This window comes from Pyxicephalus adspersus, chromosome 11, assembly GCF_032062135.1.
Source record: "Pyxicephalus adspersus chromosome 11, UCB_Pads_2.0, whole genome shotgun sequence".
NCBI lineage: Eukaryota > Metazoa > Chordata > Amphibia > Anura > Pyxicephalidae > Pyxicephalus > Pyxicephalus adspersus.
The window spans coordinates 3,338,432-3,362,222 of record NC_092868.1 but is presented as its reverse complement, the minus strand read 5'-3'; the positions used below and the strand labels follow the sequence as shown (position 1 = coordinate 3,362,222).

Here is a 23,791-nt window from a genome sequence, read left to right as displayed (position 1 = left end):
GGGGACCTGGTGGGACTGGAGGTTATACTAAGATAGAAGGGGGGACCTGGTGGGACTGGGGGTCATACTAAGATAGAAGGGGGGACCTGGTGGGACTGGAGGTTATACTAAGATAGAAGGGGGACCTGGTGGGACTGGGGCTCTTCTCAAATTGGGGGGGGGGGTCCTTAAAGAAGCATATATTATCATATCATTACAAGAATATTTTGTAGCTCCTCCCAGGGGGCATGTCCCTGACACCCTTCCTTCGCAGCATGCCCTCAGTCTTCCAGGCTAAAAAAAGCTGAGGCCATCTTGTGGTAACACAACAGTATTGCATCCCTTCAGATAAAAGGTTGCCCGCGGGCCACTTCTTCCATTCCCTCGGTGTTGGGTTTTACCAACCACAATTAGGGACAGACTCACGTGATAACGCAAAAGATGGGGACAGAGCGTTGTCATCCTATAACAGGAAGTGCCTGAACATGGCAGGGTTAATTTTTCGGGGCTTAGACGGAATTGCTCAGTCATTGTCAGTGCGTCTATTTTTACTGTACGGATCTGGACCGTGTCCACCCCCCCCCTCCTGGAATTGTCAGAGCCGGTGCCAATTCTAGAGCGTTCGCTGTCTTGGGAGGGGGGGCTCTGTATATAAACAGCCGAGCTCTGCGATCTCCAGAAGTCTCCGCCGACCACCATGGACATTACAATTCACCACCCCTGGATGCGCCGGCCGTATATGGCGCCACCGCTTTTCCCTGCCCGGATCCTGGGGCAGAGGTTCGGTGAGGGTATCCTGGAATCCGATCTGTTGGCCTCGCTGCCAATGGGGGTGAACCCCTACTACATGCGCACACCCAGCATCCCCCAACCGGAAACCGGACTGTCCGAGGTAAGGAGATGGCCACCAGGTTGTACAACACCACTGCCTATGATATCGTTAGCAGATCTGGTTAGAATAGGGAGGGGTTGGGTAGAACCTGGTAGGTTGGGATCCCTCTAATGGTTGCCCAGTGTCGCTCCTACTGCCGCACTCCCTTCAGGTGCTCCTATTTAATACTTAGATTGTAAGCTCTTCAGGTCAGGGTCCTCTCCTCCTGTGTCACTGTCTGTCATTTGCAACCCCTATTTAATGTACAGCACTGCGTTATATGTTGGCGCTATGTAAATCCTGTTTATTAATAATAATAATCCTCATGCTAATCACTGATGAGACAGATCTGTGGACGTGATACAAGAGGAGAAATATGGGACAGCAAAAAGGTGAAAGGGACTTCAGAGATGAATGTTAGCACATTGAGTGTCTGCGTGCATTGCACTGGGTAAGGGAAGGGGATACAGCCGGGGCAGCGCTCAGCTCCTGCCAATCTGATTGTTATTTTCATTCGGTCATATCACCGTGTATAATACTCACCGGGACCGGCTTCATTCCTGCTCTGCCACCATGTGCCCTGACAGCTCCTGATCATTGTCCTCTGAAAACAAATTATCATCTGATTGGATGAAATACACTAGATGGTCAGAGACTGCAGACATAGTACAGGAGACGGTCAGAGACTGCAGACATAGTACGGGAGACGGTCAGAGACTGCAGACATTGTACAGGAGACGGTCAGAGACTGCAGGCATTGTACGGGAGACAGTCAGAGACTGCAGGCATTGTACGGGAGACAGTCAGAGACTGCAGACATAGTACGGGAGACAGTCAGAGACTGCAGACATAGTACGGGACACGGTCAGGAACTGCAGACATGGTACGGGAGATGGTCAGAGACTGCAGGCATTGTACTCCTGTACAATGCCTGCAGTCAGAGACGGTCAGAGACTGCAGACCTGCTACGGGAGACGGTCAGGGACTGCAGACATTGTACGGGAGACGGTCAGGGACTGCAGACATTGTACGGGAGACGGTCAGGGACTGCAGACATTGTACGGGAGACGGTCAGGGACTGCAGACATTGTGCGGAGACGGTCAGGGACTGCAGACATTGTACGGGAGACGATCAGAGACTGCAGACATTGTACAGGAAACTGTTAAGATTGGAGCCATACCCCAGGGAGACGGTCAGAGACTGCAGACAAACCTCAGGGAGTCGGTCAGTGGCAGGTGAGGGTCATGTGACCTCGGTCTGATCACATTCCCTATCTTCTGTCTCTGCAGGTGAAGCTGGACAAGGATCAGTTCTCCGTATTGCTGGACGTCAAACATTTCTCCCCTGAAGAGCTGACAGTCAAAGTGGTCGGGGACTGCGTGGAGGTTCACGCCAAGCACGAGGAGCGCCAGGTAACCGAGACACCTTACAGCTCTCTGATTGGTTGTTTGCCACTTTGTAGCAGCCAATAAACTATACTAGGCCCAGGTGGCCAATTTCCCTTATCAGGTCACATGATGACAAGTGAGCAATCATTGATCATTGCAAGTGATTGCATGTCACAGATATCTCTGTATAGAGCTTGTAGCTCATTGGCCAAACAATTTTACTTGACCCCCCCCCCTTTAGCTCTGCTGCAGGTGATTGGTTCAGACCCTACACAGCGCAATAATTGGATGGGATAAACGCAAATCCTTTTTTGTCTTTTCCAGGATGAACATGGCTTCATCTCCCGCGAGTTCCACCGCCGCTACAAAATCCCGTCATCAGTCAACCCCGCCTCCATCACCTCGGCCTTGGCCTCCGACGGACTGCTCTCCATCCAAGCCCCGGTAGTAGAAGCGGGCAAAGCCGAAGAGAGGAGCATTCCTATCACCAAGAAGGAGAAGTGAGAGCTGACCCCGACCAACCTTGACCCTCCTCCACCATATTAGCCTCTGACAAAGGACCCCAAATTCTATGCCAGAGGCCTTATTTAACCAGCAAGGCCCTTGAAGTGCACCTGTCACTACAGCTGCTTCCTGGTACAGCAGGGCTGAACACCAGGACCTTGACTGTGCTGGGTTACACCTACCATGACAGGTTCACCCATTCACCCGCTTCTGTTTGACAGCTATGTGAACGATCCTGCTGAGATTAAAAGAAGGGCCGCAATGCTAACTTTTCCTGGAGAAAACACTGCTCCTGGCTCCCTTTAGTGCCGGTCATCTGCTGAAATCACATGACCAAACTCCAAAGCTATAGGCACATGAACAGGAGCCAGGAGCAGCATTTCCCCCAAATAGTAACATTATCCACATCCTTAGGATTGTTATTCATATACTCGTACAGCTCCTGCAGCTTCCGTCTGTGCCTTTGCACACATTTTTTCTCCTTTTACATCCATTGTCCTGGGATAGGATGGAAGCCATCGGAATGTCAGCCAGCTGTATACAGGGGGGATCTGCGTCCTGTCCCAGAGCAATGGAGGACGGACAGACGTGGCTGGGAAGCCGGACCTGGGAATGGGAAGCCCCTTCAGATCTGGTTGTAAGACTTTTGTGTTTTAATGTCAGCAGATAACGAGATTTCAGACTGCTGAAAATAATAAATGTAAAAGAATTGTATCAGTTTGATGGGATGGAAATAAAAGCCATACGTGTCACATGGTAAAGGAGATTTAACATGTTCTGCTCACCTTTATTTTTCAGTGATATCAAACAACCTCATAAAGTTATTACAAAAAATGGACAAAATAATTGTTACATTGTAAAAGTCCCAATACCAATCAATGCGATAATAGGTCAGTGGAAGATGAATGGAACCTGGGCTTTGTCTATGCAACAGGTTCTCTTTAATGCCTCCCTCATCCTCCTCATAGTCATTCAACTACTGGGAATAAAGAAAAATGAGCAGTACTGTCAGGTATGGGGGATCATGTGACTCATTCCCTCTCATGTGACAGTACTGGTGTTCACTGATTGGCTGCTTTGCTATCCAGCTCTAGGTCACAGGTTGGAGCTTACACAGTAGGAGGGGCTCAGGTCATTGGTGTTAGCATGAAGCTGAACTTGATATATATATTCCCTCCCATGTGACAGTACTGGTGCTCACTGATTGGCTGCTCTTGTATCCAGCTTTAGGTCACATGTTGGAGCTAAACGTGATAAATATTAGGTTCTTCACCTATTATCTACAACCCGGGCTGATTTACAACCCTTAGTGCATAACAAACTGCAGGAGATACCTAGTGCAGCCAATCAGATTGCAGCCGACTTTTCACAGCACAAAGTAAAAGCAATCACAGGATACCTGGTATGAGGACTCCTCAGTCTTGTCCCAGGATTGGTTTCATACACCCCTATTTAATGTACAGCCCTTCAAAATATGTAGGCGCTATATAAATCCTGTTTATGATAATAAGACTGACATTTAATATAAAAACACATTGATAAATAAAATACTCAGAGGGGACCTGCGCTGCGCCATTGTGAGGTCACTGGCTGGGTTACTGGCGCTCGTACATCTCTTTCAGGATCTTCATGCTCTGGGTGTAGCGCTGCTGGTTCTGGTAAGAAGCCTCTTTCCATCTGAAATAAAAAGAAGAAAATAAAGAGGACCTGTGCTGAAAATTCTGCTGGAGGAATAAAGAGAACGTGGACTGAAAAAAAGCAAAGCTGCAGCCATTGTAGAGATGTGAGCGGCTTCCAGCTCTGCCAGAAGCTATTTGTTCATTACCCACCAGAGGCACAAAGCTCCGCCTCTACCAATATGGCTGCCTCCACATAGTATGATATCACTATGATTTCTACAGCACATCCCCCCCAACCTCACCTTTGCCGAACCTTCTTCCATCGCTCCATGTTCCGACAAATTAGAGTAGTCATGCTGGGTGACTGTTCTATTGGCTGAAAGTGTAAGAAATTGATTATTAGTTAAATAACACATCCTACCAGAAATGGTGTGTGCCTTTGTAGCACTCCCATTATTTATTAATACACAGTGTTTATATATTGTGCCAACATATTACGCAGCGCTGTACAAAGTCCATAGTCATGTCACTAACTGTCCCTCAGAGGAGCTCACCATCTAATGCCCCTACCATAGTCATATGTCATTAATACAGTCTAAGGTCAATGTTGGGGGGAAGCCAATTAACCTAACTGCATGTTTTTAAAATGTGGGAGGAAACCCACACAAGACAGAAAGAACCTGCAAACTCCATGCAGATAGTGTCCTGGCCGAGATTCCAACCTGGGACCCAGTGCTGCAAAGGCCTGAGTGCTAACCACTGAGCCACCATGCTGCCCCTCTTATCATTTACATTAGTCCCCGCTAAATCTGCAGACTACAGAACATCTTCCCCTGTGGTATATAGAATAGGAGACAGGCTGTTAGTATGCTTGTTATTCAGCTGGCTTTCATATCGAAGTGATCTTCCCAATCCTAATGCCAGTGCTGAAACACAAACCACCTGTTATGGAGGCAGAAGGGTTACAGGTGCCCAATATATAATAATACTCAGCCTAAATCCTATTTATTGGAAAAAAAATGACTTCTAATCTTACTATGGTGAGGTTGAGTGGGTCGTCATCCCGGGGGATGGGTGAGGGCATCCTTAGGTTTATCGGCTCTCCGTTCTCTGTCATAGGCCTGGGGGTGGGGGGAGGTAGGTGGTAGATGTTCTGGGAGCTCCCGTTCACCACCTCACCCTGGGAATGAAAACAAAGTATGAAAATGAAGCGTACAATAAAATTATCATTTGCTCTTCCTAGATACAAGCGGTTAAAACAACCCATTCCAAGCTTCCTATCAGAATTACACCACCCTATAGCAGAGGTTCAGGAATGGGGGACACAAGGCCCAAATATTGAATTGAATGAAGTCAATGCTGCATGCGTATGAGTGCAATGTGATGTGATATGTCTCTAATCCCGACACGTTTCGTCTCTTGGGCTTCCTCAGGGGTGTTAATGAGACCAAAGGGATACTACAGTCTGAACATAATATACAATCATAACCGATAGAATGCTGTTTATCTGCTACCATCCATTGATCTTTGATTTTTATACCTTTACATTGCGTTGGTTATGATTGTATATCTTATTCAGATTGTAGTATCCCTATGGTCTTCATAATACCCCTGAGGAAGCGTGGCAGGATCAGAGACCTCTCTTTTGATATTCAAACAGTAGTCCTATGTCTAGTCAGACCAGGTATAATGTTCAAAGTCCACATACGTGGCAACTGACACCACTCTACCTACAATTTATCTGTAACTCACCATTTTGAAACACTAATGCCTCAATTGTTGTAATGTGTACTAACATAATCCATGCCGGTACATCTACTATGGATTAATAAAATATATTGGTAATTACATGTTGCCATTTATGTGATCATTATTTTATCTCTATATAAAGAAGCTAACCACAAATTCTGTCTCTCTTCTTTCTCATTATTCTATGTTATTTAGGGGGTGGCCTTTGATTTAGTTTGGATTATGAGGGAATACCAAAACTAACCCCTACCTACTCAATAGGCAGGAGATGTAATGAATCCCCCCCCCACCCCCCCCGGGTATGTGATTCAGGTCTTTTCGTACATCTGACAGGTACAAGAGGTCCCAATGTACTAAGAAACATTAGCTTCAAGGAAAGCGGTCTACAGAACATGATATAGTAAGCCTTCTCTACCTCTTCTGATGGTGTCGGTGTTGATGGGCGTTCGGGGACTTTTGCTCCAGGTGCATTGCGCAGCCAGGCTCGGCACACAGGATATAGGGGTGTGTCTTCAGAAAACTGCGCCAAGTCTACGCTCCGGTCAAAGAGGCGAATGACAAACGTATCTAAAGGAAAGGATATACAGAGTATTTAAAGGAAAGGTACAGTATTATTTCAGTAAGCGTATAGTTTGCCTGATTATGAGAGATATGTGAGAAATGACATTTACATTTTTGCAAGCTTGCGCTTAATTATTTTATTATATTAGACCTGGCATACGGGCAGCTCAGTGGATAGCACTGTGGTCTTTGCAGCGCTGGGTCCCAGGTTCGAATCCCGGCCAGGACTCTATCTGAATGGAGTTTGCAGGTTCTTCCCGTGTTTGTGTGGGTTTTCTCCCACATTCCAAAAACATGCAGTAAGGTAATTGGCTTCCCCCCATATTGATCTTGTAATAAAGAAATATGAGGTAGGGACATGAGATTGTGAGCCCCTCTGAGGGACAGCTAGAGACATGACTATGGACTTTGTACAGTGCTGCGTAATATGTCAGCGCTATATAAAAACTGTGTAGTAATAATAATGGCGTATGTATAAAAAGGCTAAAATAGCCCACTATAATCAGAGATTTGCGATTTGTAACCCACCAGAGCAGCCTTTCTCATCCTTTTTACATGGTGGGGACACTGGAAATAACTATTAAGCCTTCAGGTAACCCAGGCTATAAGTCCTATATCCACAGATTACAGTATATTAGTGTGGAGGTCAGTGGGAAGAATTCCTCTTACATTGCTGGCCAATAGGAAGAATGTCACCCTTACAGATAGCCAGAAAGATCATTGGTGTCACTTGTACTGACCTGATAGGTGCAAACTACTCATTGCCTAAGGAATCCCCAGCAACCTCTGGAGGAACCCTGGTTATGAAAAGCCGATCTAGAGGGAACTTGCCTGGCTTCCATTCCATCTCTCTGCATTCTTCCTTACAATTGCTTTACTGTTTGGTAAGAGTTGCCCCTAACTTAGCACCAATAAAAAGTTACCCCCCCGTAAATCACAGGGTGGACAGAAAGGTAAAGGTACACAGAGGCCCCTCCTCTTGTGAGATACCCCACCCCTGATCCTACAGACCCTCCACCACATTGGTGTCACGCTTACTCGTTTTGGGCTGTCCGCTTTCAGCAATGCCATCTTCCTCTTTTCTCTTTTTCCGTCGGTGGTGAGACAGCCTTGCCGGTGGCCTAACAGAGCAAGAGAGAGAAATGAATACAGAGAAAAAGTGGACCTGTTTTTTTACCCTACACACACACAAATTATTCCCCCAGCAGAATTCTCTGAAAATTTGCTGGTGGTGAATGCTATGGTCTCATTTGTGTCAGTCTGTATCTGTCATTTGCATCCCATAATGAATGTACAATGGGTAATATGTTGGCGCTATATAAATCCTGTTTATTAATAATATTAGTCGTATATTTCTACAGGTCTACTATTAAAACAATGACTCGTTCTGCCACCTAGTGGTCAATTGTTAGAAGTGCAAACTCTAATGGGAAATAGGCTTTTTAGGAATTTTATGAGGGGGAACTGAAGAGGGATTTGTTTTTGCACAGACCTACAAACAGAGAAATAAAAGGAGGTCTTACTGCTGTATATTGTCCCCTTATCTATGGGTCCCAGCTAACATATGGGCATGTTTTCTATACACAGAACACATGTTCAGTTTGACTCCACCCTCTGACTTGCCTATTGTCAGTGAGGCTGTCAATCACACTGATGGACCAATAAGGAGTAATAGGTGGTGGGACTAGCCTGGCTCTAAATAAAATTAATCAATATAATAAAAGCCGTGGTGACACCATTAACAATAAGAACAATGAGCATGCACAGTCCAGTCTAGCAGCAACACAATCTCTTCAAATGTCCAGAGTTTCACCACAGAATTCACATTTATTGTGTAAGAGGAAATGAAAGCAAAATGTACCTTTTCCCAGCCGCAGATGGAGAAGAGTCTCTGAAATTATAAAAAAGAGGAACACAGATAAGATTTGGAGCTTGTGCTTAGAACTGGAACTTCCTGTATCTCCAATGTTTGTATATATTGGGCTGGGTATATCAGGAACTGGAATATAACGATGATTCGAGGAGCTGCTTCCCATAAATATAATATCTGTGTGTGTGTGTGGGGGGGGGGGGGGGGGTTTATTGAACCCTCATAATTTATTACTTTTGTAGCAGCTTTGTTCTGTAGTAAGGGGGTAAAACCTGAGCATGCAACACTAATAGAACAGAACCACAGCACACACAAGCAGCAGCCCGGCTCCCCTGGATTACACACCGCTATCTTTATCATAGCACTGACTACCTAGGCAAAGGTGTTGGCCAGGAGGTCATTCAGCTTGCCCTGGGATACCCGGCATTGTATACTAAGCTGTGCATGCACTGATAGCAAATATGCAAGTATGCTTTACTGAGAAGTTGGGGGACACAGGAGGTGTTAGGGTCACAGTAGATGCCAGGGATATATGAGGTGTTAGAGTTACAGGAGGAGCTAGGGAAATAGGAGGTGTTGGGAGTCACAGTAAGAATTTAGTGATATGGGAGGAGCTAAGTATATGGGAGGAGCCAAGGATAAAGGTTACAGGAGGAGCTAGGGAAATAGGAAGTGCTAGGGACAGAGGAGGGGCTAAGGATATGGGAGGGGCTAGGAAAATAGGAGCTAAGGATTTGTGAGGAGCCAGGAACATGGGAGGGGCTAAGGATATGGGAAGGGCCAGGGACACAGGAGGGGCTAGGAACACTGGAGGAGGAAGGGATATGGGAGGGGCCAGGGACACAGGAGGAGCTAAGGATATGGGGGGAGCCAGGGACACAGAAGGAGCTATAGTTCCTCTGTAAAAGACTTACAGCCATTCAGGGCAAGGTGACCAATCAAAGCCCATCCTCCTGAACTTACTTCTACTCACCTTAGCGGTGGGCCCCACCACTTACTTTCTTTGTCACAGATAACGATGATGGTTATGGTTGATGATGTCTTTCCCTCCCTAAATTGACAAGATTTTAGATTGGCCCATTGCACCCTAGGAGGGGGTCACATGCTCTCCCATAGCCAGAATCGTTAAGGGATCCAATACAGCTTCCGTAAAAAGGAGTATCATAGGGTTGGGGGGGGGCTTCCAAGAAACCTTCCCATTACCTTAATGATAATAAAATGGTGTGATGATCAATAATGTGGAGCAGTGTTTCTCCAGAGGGCGCTAGGGTTTCCTTGAGCAATTTGCACCTCTCAGGACAGTTTAGGTGACACCAATGATCTTTTTGGCTATCTGTAAGGGTGACATTCTTTTCAATGGCCAGCAATGTAAGAGGAATTCTTCCCAATGGACACCACACTAATGTATTGTGAGTTGTGGATATAGTAAATATAGCCGGGGTTCCCAAAGACCTGAAAGTTATTATATCTATCTATGTGCACATTTCATTTCTCTTACTTGCAATGAGGGTCAATTGAGACTTTTCCACCATCATCTTCCATCTGTTCCCTAAAGAGACCAAACACAGAGATCTGATCAGTCAACAGCTTCTAATAATGATAGCAATGCGATGGGGGCTGTGTGATATATCCATCAGAGCAGCTGATCCCAACCCAGCATAGAATAAAGAACGTTGTCACTGCTGCACACACATGGCGGGATCTTCCTACTATTCAAGAATCCTTTTTGGTCAGGCTCCATTCAATAAAGCAGCAGAGTTCTGTACTCTTATCAAGCCGTTCTTTCCTGAGTACAGTCTGGGACCAAAGCTATGCGATACCTGTGATGAGATGCTTCACTGGTAAAAGGGGGAGAGAATATAGCAGCAAACCCGGAAGAGAATACAGGTGGGAACCGGGGGAGCCAAATACAGGGGCAGACCGGGAGAGAGAATACAGGGGGCGAACTGGGGGAGAGAAAATAAACGATCACACACATGGGACATCATTGACTAAATTCTCCATAAACAAGCCAGAGTAGTGACTGACCTGTCGGCCTCGCTCCTATCCAGAAGGCCCTGCAGGATGGCTTCCAATCGGTTGCGGGCATTGGCGGCCTCCAAATCTGCTCGAAACAAAGACACGTAAGACTTTCACAATTACACTATCATTGCATTAACACAGCACAGGTCCACTCTCTGTGACTTTATAGCCATCAGGGGGAGAAGAATCTGACACACCCGGAAATGACGGATACTTTAGATTTTTCATTGTTGTGCCACTGAGAGAGATAAAAATAGGAAGCACCATGTGCTGGGCCGAGCACCAAGAAATGAGGTCTGAATTACCAGAAGTAACAGAGACACAGTACTATAGAAGAGGACTGCAAGTTATAAAAAGGGTTGGAGGACGAGTCTAAGCACCCCACCAGGACTTCACCATAGCACACTGTAAGGTATTTGGGGGGGGCTGGGGCTTTACTGGTGGAAGTGTAACATGATGACCCCCTAACACACTAGCATGACCAAGATGAGGTACAAAGATGACAGGAACTCTAGCACCTCCGGTGGCCAAAGTGCCTCCCATGAACCTAACACCTGTGATTCCAGCTACTTCCAGGACCCTAGCTCCTCCTGTGACCCCAACACCTCCTAAATGCGTAGCTCCACTCATATACTTAGCTCCTCCTATACGCCTAGCTCCACCCATATCCACAGCTTCTATATTCTCAGTTCCGCCCATATACATAGCACCACCTATATTCTTAGCTCCACCCATGTACATAGCTCCTCCCACATCCCTTGCACTTGTGTCCCCAGTATTTCAGCAGCCCTTAGTAAGTAAATGGTAGGACAGCAAGTGGAAATACACAAGAATGAAGAGCTGATGGCACTGGGGCCCCAGGAGGTGCAGGGGTCCTAGATGGGGCTGGAGGCACAGGAGGAGTCAAGTTCATTGGGGGCACACAAAGCAGCAAGGTCACCGGAGCAACTAGGGACTTTGGAGAAGCTGGGGACACCGGAGGTGTTGGGGTCACAGGAGGAGCTGGGGATATGGGAGAAGTTAGGGGCACAGGGGAGCTAGGGATATGGGAGGGGTTAGGGATATGGGCAGGGCTAAAACACAGGAGGAGCAGGGGATATGGGAGGGGCTAGGGACATGGGCAGGGCTAAAACACAGGAGCAGGGGATATGGGAGGGGCTAGGGACATGGGCAGGGCTAAAACAGGAGGAGCAGGGGATATGGGAGGGGCTAGGGACATGGGCAGGGCTAAAAAACAGGAGGAGATAGAGACATGGGAGGAGCTATGGTCACAGGGGAAGTCAGGTACATGGGAGGCACACAAAGCAGCAAGGTCACCGGAGCAACTAGGGACTTTGGAGAAGCTGGGGACACTGGAGGTGTTGAAGTCACAGGAGGAGCTAGGGACATGGGATGGGCCAGGGATATGGGAGGAGCTATGGTCACAGGAGGAGCCAGTGATATGGGAGGAGCCAGCGACACAGAAGGAGCTAGAAAGTCTCAAACCAGCAGGGTCATGGGAGGTTTTCGTAGTCAAAGTTGCCACAAAAGCCACTGAGCCCCACAGAGGTCATTAGAAACTGCAGCAAGATTTTCATTAACATAGCAGCTCCACCATAAAGCCGTCTCCTGATCTGGAATCTGTGATGAGCCTTGGCAGTGTGACCAATGTCCTATATTCCACCTGAAATTCTTCAACATATCCATCCATTTATCAGGAATAGAAAATACACATTTATATTGATTCACAGCAGTGTGACATTGATCTATCAGTCATGTGACAGTGTTTGGGCCTAGTGATTGGCTGTTACCACAGTACTGATACATTAGAGGAGGTCACATGATCCATATGTGTTGTCACCAGCAGAGATTGAGGCTGCAGTGCTGAGCGATGGCAAGGCGACAACAGACAGGGAGTCGGGTATCAGGGTATCCCCAGGTATCCCTCTCACCCCCAATGAAATTCCCACAGACCCTCACCTGTCTTCTCCACCTTCACCTTTGCGAGTGACATGGCGGCTTCAGATCTGAGCTGCGGCTGATGAATCGTCTGTTCAGAATTTCCTCCTCTGGGGTTCGGGGTCACCTGTAACATAGATCAAAGGTCAGCGTCCTGATGTGTGGTCACCAAGGCTGTGCAATGTCATAAATCAGTGAATTGTCCTGTAATACCCCTCCCCCAGTGACAACGCAGGGGAGCAATTGGGAGTAAGAGACCAAGCGTTGTCACCCTCCCTCCTACCAGAAAATGCTATGAAGGTCTTTGTTTAACAACAGATTGACCATGAGTGGGGGTGGTTGGGGGTGCTGGAGCGGTGTCAGAACACACAAGTACATAATGGACGCTTTAGAAAATAGGAGTCTCAATCCTCAGGCTGCAGGTGAAAACAGGCCATTTAAACAGCAGGAGTGGCAGAGCCGCCTGGAAGTGTTATACTGCAGACTAGGTCACCTATGTTGTTGTTGTTCTCATGGGCGGAGTCATTGACCGGAGACCCGTACACCTCCCGCAGATTCGGTGCCGGTTCAACTCACCTCAAAACCCGCTCCTCTTCTAGCTCCTCCCTGCTCCTGCTCATTGGTTCAATCTGGTCAATAGCAAAATAGCTAGTGGTCCATCTCCACGTCAGTCAATTCTATCTGACCAATCATTGTTGGCCAGTTGAACGAGTGCCGGCGCTTTGCTATTGACGTAAAACCTGTTTAGGAGAAAAACGTAAGGGGCGGGGTTATCTGGCGTGCCGTGCGGGATGGTGGTTGCCTGGATACGGGCGGCTGAGGGAGCGGGAAGTACAAGAATTGCACTGGGGACACCAGGAGTCGGAGCAGCGATACTGGTAATGGGGGATACAGGGTGTCACCCGGCATTAAGTAGTACATTACATATTAATAACTCCTGGAGCCTCTCTTGACATTCCCTATTACCTGTGTATTTTTATTGTAATGTATATCAATTATATTGAGATAATAAAGTTGTATTATTCAATATGCCACATAGACAGGACTTGTATTTTGTGCTAGAGGAGGAAGAGTTTAAATTTCCGCTGCTTCACTTCCTGTCCCAGTGACAACAGTATTAGAAGTGGGTGGAGTAGTTGTCACTGGGATAGGAAGTCACAGACTGCAGAAAGACTCATTAAAGAACCCCAAGCTCCCAGCGGCAGCAGATGCTCCTCTATACCCCCAACTTACTCTGCACTGAGGCTCGAAATCACACCAATCAGAGCTGAGGATTCCACCCCATGTGACTTTGCCAGGCAAATCACAGAGCACCGATGAGGTCACATGCTACCTCATACATTATAGTATTAAAGAGGGAGGGGAGCCATTGCACCTGGAAGGTGTCCGCAGTCTGAGACCCCCAATATTAGTCTATACCTCCTATTAAACACCCCCTCTAATCTCTTTGTGGACTGTTGTGTTTCTTTTAGGAATTTCTCCTGTTGGGGACACAAGTGTCGGATTTGGAAATATGACGATGAAAAGCAGGTATGTGATTTATTTCTGGAGGCAGCCAATAAAATCAGCGGGGGGAGGGGGTGACAGTCTGCTCGGCATCATGTGACCTTTTATTTAACACTGATCTCCAGGATACCGCTATTCCCTCCACCAACCAATCGCTGGCAGCAAATGCCCTTTTTACTCACCTGTGGCCATGGTCACATGACATCCTAGTCTTAAATCTTCCCTCTTCTCCACACCTTCGGGTGGCCACATCACTGCCTGCATGACACAGAGATGTCTTGATGGCTGTACAACAGCAGGGTCCTCTTTGGATCAAAAAGAAGAGGCTGGCATGGGCTCGGTTAGTGGTCCCCGCACCCAATATTAGTGCTGCAGGGGACCATAGTAGATAGTAGAAAATTATTTCATAGTAGATAAAGGTTTACTTTACCTGGGATTTTAAAGAGACCCTGTCCATGTCTGAAATTCGTGTGCAGCAGCATGTGTCTTCTGTCCCCCCTCTGTTCCAGCTCTGCAGTCACCTCCAGGGGGGTCAGATGCCTGTAGGTGTCCACCGCATGAAATAGAGGGGAGCCTCACCTAGGTGAGTGTCAGAGAGAGCTATAAAGAGAACCTGTCACTGTCCCCTGCATGGGTAAAGTGACAGATCCCCTTTAATGTTGGCACAGTTTGCTACCCCCTAGACCGGGCATCTCACGTCTTTATCTTCCTCCCCTGCACCCACCGTGTGAATGAGAACAAAGCGGGCCCTGCGCTTAGCTGGAACCTGACTCTTCCTCCTTAATAATTAATCACAGCGCACTGTAGGTAGCGGTCATTGATACTTCATTTTCCAGGCTCCTCTACATTGTTCAATGAATTCTAATCCTTATCTGAAACATTTCACCTTGTCGTTTTGTATGGGTGAATGTTGTGTGTACTGGAATTCTAGGTGGGGGGGGAACTGTTCATAGCACATGAAATATTGCATGAACCTTGTAGAGCCGTGTCAATGGCTGCACATGTGACTGAAGGATGACCTGGCATTCCTTTAGGATGGACTGTGAGGTTCTCCTAGGACCATTCTACACTTTACATTCACAATGGCAGATTCATTGGTTGCTTTGAGCTTCCTTGCCTAGCTTGCCTGATTTATTAATATTATACAGGATTTATAAAGCGCCAACGTATTACACAGTGCTGTACAATAAATAAGGGTTGCAAATGACAGACAGATACAGACGGTGACACGGGAGGAGGAGAGGACCCAAAGAGCTTACAATCTAGGACAGGGGGTTCAAACTCAAATACACAGAGGGCCAAAATTAAAAACTTAGACAAAGTCGTGGGCCAAGCTTGAAATTTATTGAAAAAATTGATATAAACCCTTTTCATATGGAAACAAAGAGGTTTTGCTTCACATTCAATCTTGAACAAGCCTTTAATAGAGAAAGAGGCAAAAAAATTTATTTTATTTAGGAAAAAATCTTATGCTTCTTTCTCTATTTGTAGCCTTCTGAGTTAAATTTCAATGGTAACCTTTTTGCACAGGCTAACAATAATAATAACAATATTCTTCTATGAAAATCCAACCATTCAGGTCCATGCCTTGGAGTAACAAGGAATAGTACAGCTGAGGAGGAGCGCTGGAAATGCCAGACACGGCCAATGCGGAGCTAAATCTTAAGAGTGGCCCGCTGCTCAATCTCCCTCTTCATTGAAATAGCGCTGCTACTAAAAGTCCCGGCATTATTTGCATCCATAAAACAGTCCAAAGCGGGGCCACACTGGTCTATAGACGCGTGTGATGCTGGGAATTGTAATAGCGGCGCTATTTCAATGCAGCGGCGGGCCAGCTGCAGTTCATATTTAAGATTCATTTGGAAGACAAAAAGAAAGAACGTTGGGGGCCAGATTTGGCCCCTGGTTAGAGTTTGACACCCCTGATCTAGGAGCTGGGGGGATTCATGGTAAGGATTCAATCTTCACATGGGTAACACAGGTCATCCCTTATCCTGAATTATTATTATTACACAGTATTTATATAGTGCCATCATATTACGCAGCACTGTACAAAGTCCATAGTCGTGTCACTAACTGTCCCTCAAAGGAGCTCACAATCTAATGTCCCTACCATAGGCATATGTCATTAATGTAGTCTAAGGTCAATTTTTTAGGGAGAAGCCAATTAACCTCACTGCAGGTTTTTGGGGTGTGGGAGGAAACCGGAGTACCCGGAGGAAACCCACACAAACACAGGGTGAACCTGCAAACTCCATGCAGATAGTGCCCTGGCTGAGATTCGGACCTGGGACCTAGCGCTGCAAAGGTCAGAGTGCTAACCCCTGAGCCATCGTGAATCAAACAAATTGGGACAGATCGGTCCTATTGTGAGTTCTATGATGGTCAGCTGGGGTTTGTTCTTATAGAGACATAGTCACCTTGCCCATTGGGGATAAAAAGTCTTTGTAAAGAGGCCCCTGACTTTAATTCTTTCACCTTGAGGCTTCTTCTGATTGCTGGGGGTCATGGGACCTCCTCCCCTGTGACGCAGCCAGTACTAATGGAATCGGTGACATTACAGCTCATATGATTCCAGATTGGGTCTCATGTGATATGTGACTTGGGTTATGGATCCTTCTCATGCAGGCCTATCCCAACCTTTGCTAATTCAATTCCTGATTGTATATCCCAGGCCTGGTTAATTCTATCATTTTTGTATTTTTAGTGTGGCTGTGTTCTCTAATCAAGGAAATCCTTTCCCTCCTCCGGTGAAGAGCAGAACTCATTATAATCCATCCCAAGCCCAAATGCTTAACGAGGAGCAGAAACAAACCGTGAGTACAATTTGCTAACATAACAAATCTTTTTCATGGCTTTGGTCTGCTGCAGGCAGTAGGAAGCATTTCCTCGGTCTTCAAGTCCCCTTCCCTCAGTGATCAGACTGGAACATAGCAACTTTTAGGGAATTCACAAGGTAAGAGGCTGCAGCAGGGTCAGATCTGAGTGAGAGATTTGTGCACCACCTTGTCCAGGTACCAGAACTAATTGTGTTCTCGGCATGTAAAATATATCTGCTGACAGGTCCAAAATTTTTGTTTTTATTTGAATCATATGTATATCAGAAAACAAGAACAATAGATTACTTTTTATAGTAAAACAATGATAAGCATAGTTTAGAATAACCAGTTAGATGGATTGCAAAAGCTTCAGCGTTTTTCTCCTGCATAGATTTCTGTGATGAATATTTCATGTCCTTTGCAATGCAATTTCTCAAATGTTTTATTTCAGGTTCTGAGCCCGGTTCGTCTTCCTCATCACCTCTCTGAAGCTCTGAGTCCTCCCGATCTCAACTTTTTAGTTAGATCGCAGAGGTTTGTCCCTGGCCTCCCAGAATCTGATTCTTCTGGACCTTTCGATGAGTCTTGGCCTTCATCTGAAGGCAGCAATAAGACTCCAGAGCAAGAAAGGACAGGAAGACATGGAGGGTCTGACGCTGCCAATGAAGAATCAGTCATAGCAAGGTGACCAAACTTGTACTGAGATCTGTGTGTTATTCCCAAATGTTTTTCCAAGAGACTCTTTGGCTTAAGTATGGCTACACACACACGTCAGATGATTCTCACCTGATTATCGCCTCAGGGCTGGTATTGGACTAGAATCTGACTTGTGCACAGTGCTCGTTCATGGATCTGTCTTGGGAGGTCTGTATACGACCACAATGCAAGTGAAGGGGAAAGAGCACAGTTCGGTGCTGCTCGCTCTTTCTCCCCTCTTCCCCTATCCATAGAGCGGAACGGTGCTGTGTGTACAGAGCTCATTCATTCATCTTTCAGTCTTGTCATTGGAAAGGATCTTTCACAAGCCGAAAAGGTATATGTGTGTACATAGCCATAGTCTAAGGTTACAGCATCCCACTTTTTTCACCATTTCCATTCCACTAGGTATGTGTCAAGATTCAGAAGTGGACCCCCTACGAGCCGCATGGAACGTTCTCCCCCTCAGTCTGCATTGAAGGAATTCTGGTGGCTGCAGACCTCACCGGACAGCCCGGATGTTCAGAGGTTCCGACCAGGCTCAGGTAACAAATTCTCGCACAATAAAGCAAGGGCAAAGGATTAAAGTATCACCTTTAGAGCAGAAATAATCAGATTCTGTTTGCTTGGGGGCCTGATCCTGGGTGCACTTTAGATTTACCCCTTGTCCTGGGCACTATATTTATTGGGGATGCCATTTGACATTTTACAGATTAGTGCATACATCTTTCTGTTGGTGGGGATATATCTGCCTGACTATAAATATTTGTTTCTGCAGGAATTTCCGCTGCTCTAGGATTTTCCCCTCAAAGTCTGGATCTAACTCCTCCTCTGGCGGTAATTGAGGTTTCTGCTTCAAATTTTAGGTTGTAATGCTGAAGTTAAAGTGCGTGTTAGTTTCAAGCAAAATATTAACTCCCCAGTATGAATATGTATTTGGCTTACTGCCTAACTGTTAAATACTGATACGTGAACATTTCTCTGGACAGACAGATTAATATGTTGGTTTTTGGCTGGTGCATTAGTGTGATTTACTGCAACAAGAGCAAGCGACAAGTGCATAGAGTATAGAGCCTGACCTGTAACTCGTCCCTAAAACTTCACCCTAACACTTTAATATTCTCAATTTATTAGCTGCTTACTGTTCTTAAAGATAAACTTAACCTTTTTTAGGCTAGGTACACACGTGCAATAATTATCGTTTGAAAACGAATGATCAATCAAACGATTATTTTGAACGATCGTATTGTGCACAATTCTGTACATGCTGAAACGATATGATCGCTCAAAATAATCCACCAATAAAGTACACACCAGATACGATCGTTTGAACGATGCAGGAAGTGACGTGTACAGGGGAAAGTGTATCGCAGAACAATCCATGATCACAGAACGACCATACAAACGATTGTAGCCCAATCAGATCCGCCGGGACGGTCGTTTGTTTCCAGCAAGATTCCTCGTTCATTGGCGTTGTTGACCAGTCGTTGCGCACTTTTTTTGTTAACAATTATTGACTTCATCATATCAGCCAGATAGCACATCAAAATTCAAACACATTTTTGGGCAAAGATATTGAATGAATTGAGTGAATTTGAGGCAAGATACAAATCATTCCTAATAAGCGGATGGGGATGGCAAAGGTTGCTAAACTACAGGATATTTTTTTATATGGGCACCCCTTAGCTTGTTAGGATTTTAAGGTGAGGGAAATGAGTCAAAGTAGTACAGAGGACCCTTGAAGGATTAGGAGAAACATTTAGTTTATTAAAATGTTGCAAATATTATTGCTTTATCTTCTTTAATTGAAGGGACAGAGTGGTGTAGATGCAGTATAGAGAGCATGGCTGGGAGGCCCAGAACATTTCATGTTGTGGATCTTCTAACAATATTATACGTTTTTCTCCTTCATCTTACAGTTTCTGTTCTCCCACAGGAGGGGTCTCTAAATGACTCCAAACTATGTCCTGATGATGTGGAAATTATTGGTCTGCAAGAGCGAGCAAGAAAGCTTATCCTTCAGAGGTGAGTGGTCACATAGGAATCGACTTTACCCGAAGGATACAAAAGTTCAGGTAACACTATGGACATTTGTCAGACACAGAATCCAAGTTTTATTGAATTTAGAAAACCAATCAAAACTGAATTTCTATTGTTTGTTGGGAGCTGTTAACAATTCCTTAAATCTATGTGAGCCAAGTAGCCTTCGAACCCACAGTCATTGTTGATGTTTCTTTGATAAGCGAGTCATCCATCAGTTCTGGGGGTCATGTGAGCTCTGAAGGCGTGGGATCATCCCAATCATCTGTGAGTGATGTCAGCGGGATCAGACCGTCTACATTGGACAGAGGTAAGGGGAAACCCAGAAACATTATATTATACCATGGCTCAGGGATGGTGTAAGTGATATTCATGGCTCCTTATTACTTTCTTTTACAGCTCCTATTATGCCTGTTCTACGAGCACCCGTGACCTTGCCCACCCCACCTGTGAGGGCCCTGGCTGCCGTACCTCCTGAGGAGGATATTTTATACCAATGGCGACTACGCAGAAAGATGGAACAGGCCCGAGAGGGAACCCTGCTCCTGAGTACACGCACGCGCTCCCCTTCCCCACCTGTCAGGATCCCCAAGCAGGTATTGATCTGAGCACCTGCATAAAGGAGCAACCAACACAAAGTGTCTTCCTTTTATTTTTCATTAATTTTATTTTACGTCTCAAGCGAATCCCCTCTCCACTGATGTGATTATGTTAGAGTCCCAATGGACAAGGGGATGATAGGTAGATGGCACTGTCTTCTGGCTTCAAAATCATGAAAAGGGAAACTTTACCTGGGTTTGAACTTTTCACTTACTAATAAAAGCCAATGGCCATTTCTGTATGTGGTCACCTTTTACCTTTAGAATTTACTATATGATAGGTGACTGGTTTGTGATAAAGCTGAACCCCAGACAAACCTATATACTGATTATTTGGAATCTGTTTGACATACAAAGAGTTTGAATTTCTGTCTATTCAGAGTTCTGTAAATCTTTTTTAATGTCACATCTCTGTCTGGCTGTTCCCCATGTTGTTTATTAGATAACTGTATAACATTCCTGTTTTTTAGGTTTTACCAATTGTAGATTATGCTGAGACGGCGTTTCATGTTCCAGCACCAGTGGCAGCAATGAGCTCCAACCTTGCAGCACCTGCACAAACTCCTGCTTCTTGTTGCAGCCATGTTCCACTGGCCAGTCCACATATAGCTCCAAATTCCATCCCCAGCACCATCCCTCCTCACCTGCACCTTCAGTGTGATGTTCTGCCCTGTGTCCACAGCCAGCAACCGTCTCCCTGTGCAGAACACAAGCGGGAGAGGGAGGTTGTAAGACCAGCAGCCGCACCTTCAGCCCCCACCAAACCCACTGAGATGGGGCAATTAACACAGCCAGTGGAAAAGCACAAGATTGTAAGTGAGCAGCTACCACAGAGGAGGTCTCAGAGGAGGCCTAACAGGTCAGAGGAGAGAAAAGTTAAATCTAAAGGGGACAAGAACAAGAGAACCTCTGATAAAACTGGGCCTGCAAGAGCGCTGGATGACCCTCCTCCATCACCAGTTCACCAAGCCATGGGGCAGGTGAGATTTTTTTTTCATTTTAATTGCAATGCTGAGCACACATTACCATGATTATTTAACAGTTTGGTTGTGCCTTTTATTACTGCAGCACTTGCATTTTTAAAAGGGACCAAACACAGTGTTCTCCCCGGCCCCTTTTATCTGGGTGCACCATCCGGCACTTTTCAGTAACCACCTGGGTGTTCCATTTTTTTTTAAGCTGGGTAGGAAAAAAACCATAGGCGGGTGGCAGCCCCTCTATTGTGACTCAAGTCTTTAGTAACCACCCAAAAACGGCTAGGTGGTTACTGAAAAGTGCTGGGTGGAGCGCCCAGCTGCAAGGAGCTGGGAGAATACTGCCTAATCCAATTAAAGATTGTAGAAATGTCATGTGACACAAGCACATTGTAAGCGCAGGTAATGAGCATGCCACATAAACATTGGCTTGTGTTGATGATATGCTGGTGCAGGGATGTGTTTTTTCTGTTCGTGTGTTCGAAAACAAATGACAACTGTTTATGATACACAATCTAACTTCTCTCCAGAAGTGTTTTGTCACTTTTTTTTCCTGGACCTGATAACTATTTAGCACTGTCTCCATTGTCTCAGACTGTGGTATTCCACTTCCTGTAATCAGTCACCCATTTCTGTCAACCATTTCTCTTATGGTTTCTGTTTGATGTCATCAGGTGATTTCTGAGCGACTTTTCTCACCTCTGCAATCCCCAAAGCTAAAGCCTAAGAAGAAAGCTGATGCGCCCCCTAAAGAGGAGAAAGAGGAATTACAGCCTGTAGAAATCGCTGCTCATCTATTGGAGGAGGCAGAAGGTAAGGGTTTGTGACATAAATAAATAAAATCTAATATTTATCTGATTTATAGTCACATTAATGAGGCATAAGACTTCATTTTCCTGGAAATATACTCATCCCTTCTGTTGTGTGATACTTCCCCTAGCTCCTAGATTGTAAGCTTTTCTGGTCGGAGTCCTCTCCTCCTCCTGTGTTACTGTCTGTTTCTGTCTATCATTGCAACCCCTATTTAATGTACAGTGCTGCATATTATGTTGGCACTATATAAATCCTGTTTATTAATAATAATCGCCAAATTTAATTTCAGATTCAGATGGGACAGAGTTCATGGATGACCCTTTGCTGCAAGTTTTGCGGGAACAGCGGCAATCTCTGCGATCAAGACTCCGGTAATAATACCATTTATTGTTTACTGATAGACATTCATTATTTCATTCTGTTTCCAGGCACAAAACTCTGTGGACAGAAATCTGAACTGAATCTATTCTCCCTTAAGAAGAGACATATAGGGGTGGATATGATCACCTTGTATAAATATATAAACTGTCCATGTAGAGAACTCTCTCTTAAAGCAATCTATAGTATTTGCTGAAACTACTTCCTGAGGGAGCCGATTCCACATTTTCACAGACCTTACAGTGAAGAATCCCTTCCTTATCTGGAGATTAAACTTCTTTTCCTTCAGACCCAAAGAGCTCCCTCTTGTGCTTTGTAATGATCTTACAGTGAATATTTAGGAAGAAAGTTCTCTATATGGACCATTTATATATTTATAGAGGGTGATCATATCCCCCCTTATACGTCTCTTCTCAAGGGAGAATAGATTCAGTTCAGCTAATCTCTCCTCATAGCGGAGCTCCTCCATTCCTTTTATTCGTTTAGTTGCCCTTCTCTGCACTCCCCCCAATTCCACAATGTCCTTTATGTGAACTGGGGCCCAAAACTGGACGGCATATTCCAGATGTGGTCTGACCAATGCTTTGTACAGGGGCAGGATTATGTATCTAATACAAAAGATTTGTTCGAAGTGTCACTGTAATGTAAATGGCATTAAGTTATGTTTCTTTTTTCCATACAGAGAAGTGGATTTACGATTGGAAGAGCTGCAGGATGATAACAAAGAGAACCAGTCACACCCCCAACGACCAGACTTCTCCTATTGATAAGCCTTATTTATCATTGTTTATTGGATTTCCTTTTATTTATTCAGGTTTCTGTTTTTTGTCACTTTATTTATTAAAAAATCAGGAAAAAAACAGCAGTGAGTTTGTCTTTTGTGTCTGGGTTAGGTCTCCACACTGGAAAAAAGGTAATATGAAGTGGACCTATTTTTTGCAGTAAACATATTCACTTGTTTTTGAACAGTGTGTCATTTTTTTCTAGGGTGAGTATTAAATTCTACTCTTGTACATTTAAGTGACTTAAAGTGGAAATAAAATTGCCACCCCTGAAGTTCACATGCTAACACTTCTGCAGTGGCTGCTGGTCCCCCTGCTGCACCCTGTAGTTCCTCTCACTGACTCCATGGGCCTGATTTATTAAAGCTCTGCAAGGCTGGAGAACGATACACTTTCATCAGTTAAGCTGAGTGATCCAACATACGCGGATTTGGTTTAGGATTCAAAACATTTGCTTTAGCAAATTACTTTGAAGAAATTAAGTTCAGGTTTTTACTGATGAAAGTGTATCCTCTCTAGCCTTGAAGTGCTTTAATAAATCAGGCCCCACGCCTCTTCCCTTTAAAGGGAAGCCATTTTTATTGTCCTTGTATCAGCTTACATTTTACTTGATTTGTCAATATTAAAGCAGGATTGAAACCTGCTATACTTGCCTATCTCTGTTCCGTCGCAGGGTGCTGCC

The 23,791-nt window shown here is 45.3% G+C and overlaps 3 protein-coding genes across 4 annotated transcripts; 2 read left to right on the top strand and 1 right to left on the bottom strand.

The window, feature by feature from the left end:
* Positions 1–651: 651 nt before the first annotated feature.
* On the top strand, positions 652–3,509 carry HSPB6 (heat shock protein family B (small) member 6). Its single transcript, XM_072427373.1, has 3 exons — positions 652–871; positions 2,141–2,263; positions 2,564–3,509. The coding sequence occupies exons 1-3, from the start codon at positions 677–679 to the stop codon at positions 2,741–2,743; spliced, it is 498 nt and encodes a 165-aa protein (XP_072283474.1). The 5' UTR covers positions 652–676; the 3' UTR covers positions 2,744–3,509.
* Positions 3,501–13,216, bottom strand: LIN37 (lin-37 DREAM MuvB core complex component). 2 transcript variants are annotated; one of them, XM_072427372.1, is made up of 10 exons: positions 13,079–13,216; positions 12,524–12,629; positions 10,571–10,646; positions 10,041–10,091; positions 8,534–8,563; positions 7,711–7,793; positions 6,527–6,678; positions 5,399–5,542; positions 4,665–4,738; positions 3,501–4,420 (listed from the first exon to the last, which is right to left on the bottom strand). In XM_072427372.1, exons 2-10 carry the CDS (start codon positions 12,555–12,557, stop codon positions 4,339–4,341), a joined length of 726 nt encoding a protein of 241 aa, XP_072283473.1. In that variant the 5' UTR covers positions 12,558–12,629; positions 13,079–13,216; the 3' UTR covers positions 3,501–4,338. The 2 variants fall into 2 exon arrangements, with proteins under 2 accessions (XP_072283473.1, XP_072283472.1); XM_072427371.1 differs by lacking the exon at positions 13,079–13,216 and adding an exon at positions 12,996–13,074.
* A 37-nt stretch (positions 13,217–13,253) lies between these two features.
* PROSER3 (proline and serine rich 3) lies at positions 13,254–23,206 on the top strand. The gene is made up of 13 exons (XM_072427370.1): positions 13,254–13,380; positions 13,975–14,032; positions 16,716–16,824; positions 17,279–17,511; positions 17,932–18,068; positions 18,302–18,360; positions 19,460–19,548; positions 19,767–19,873; positions 19,963–20,159; positions 20,633–21,142; positions 21,811–21,949; positions 22,239–22,320; positions 23,010–23,206. The coding sequence occupies exons 2-13, from the start codon at positions 14,016–14,018 to the stop codon at positions 23,092–23,094; spliced, it is 1,764 nt and encodes a 587-aa protein (XP_072283471.1). The 5' UTR covers positions 13,254–13,380; positions 13,975–14,015; the 3' UTR covers positions 23,095–23,206.
* Positions 23,207–23,791: the final 585 nt, after the last annotated feature.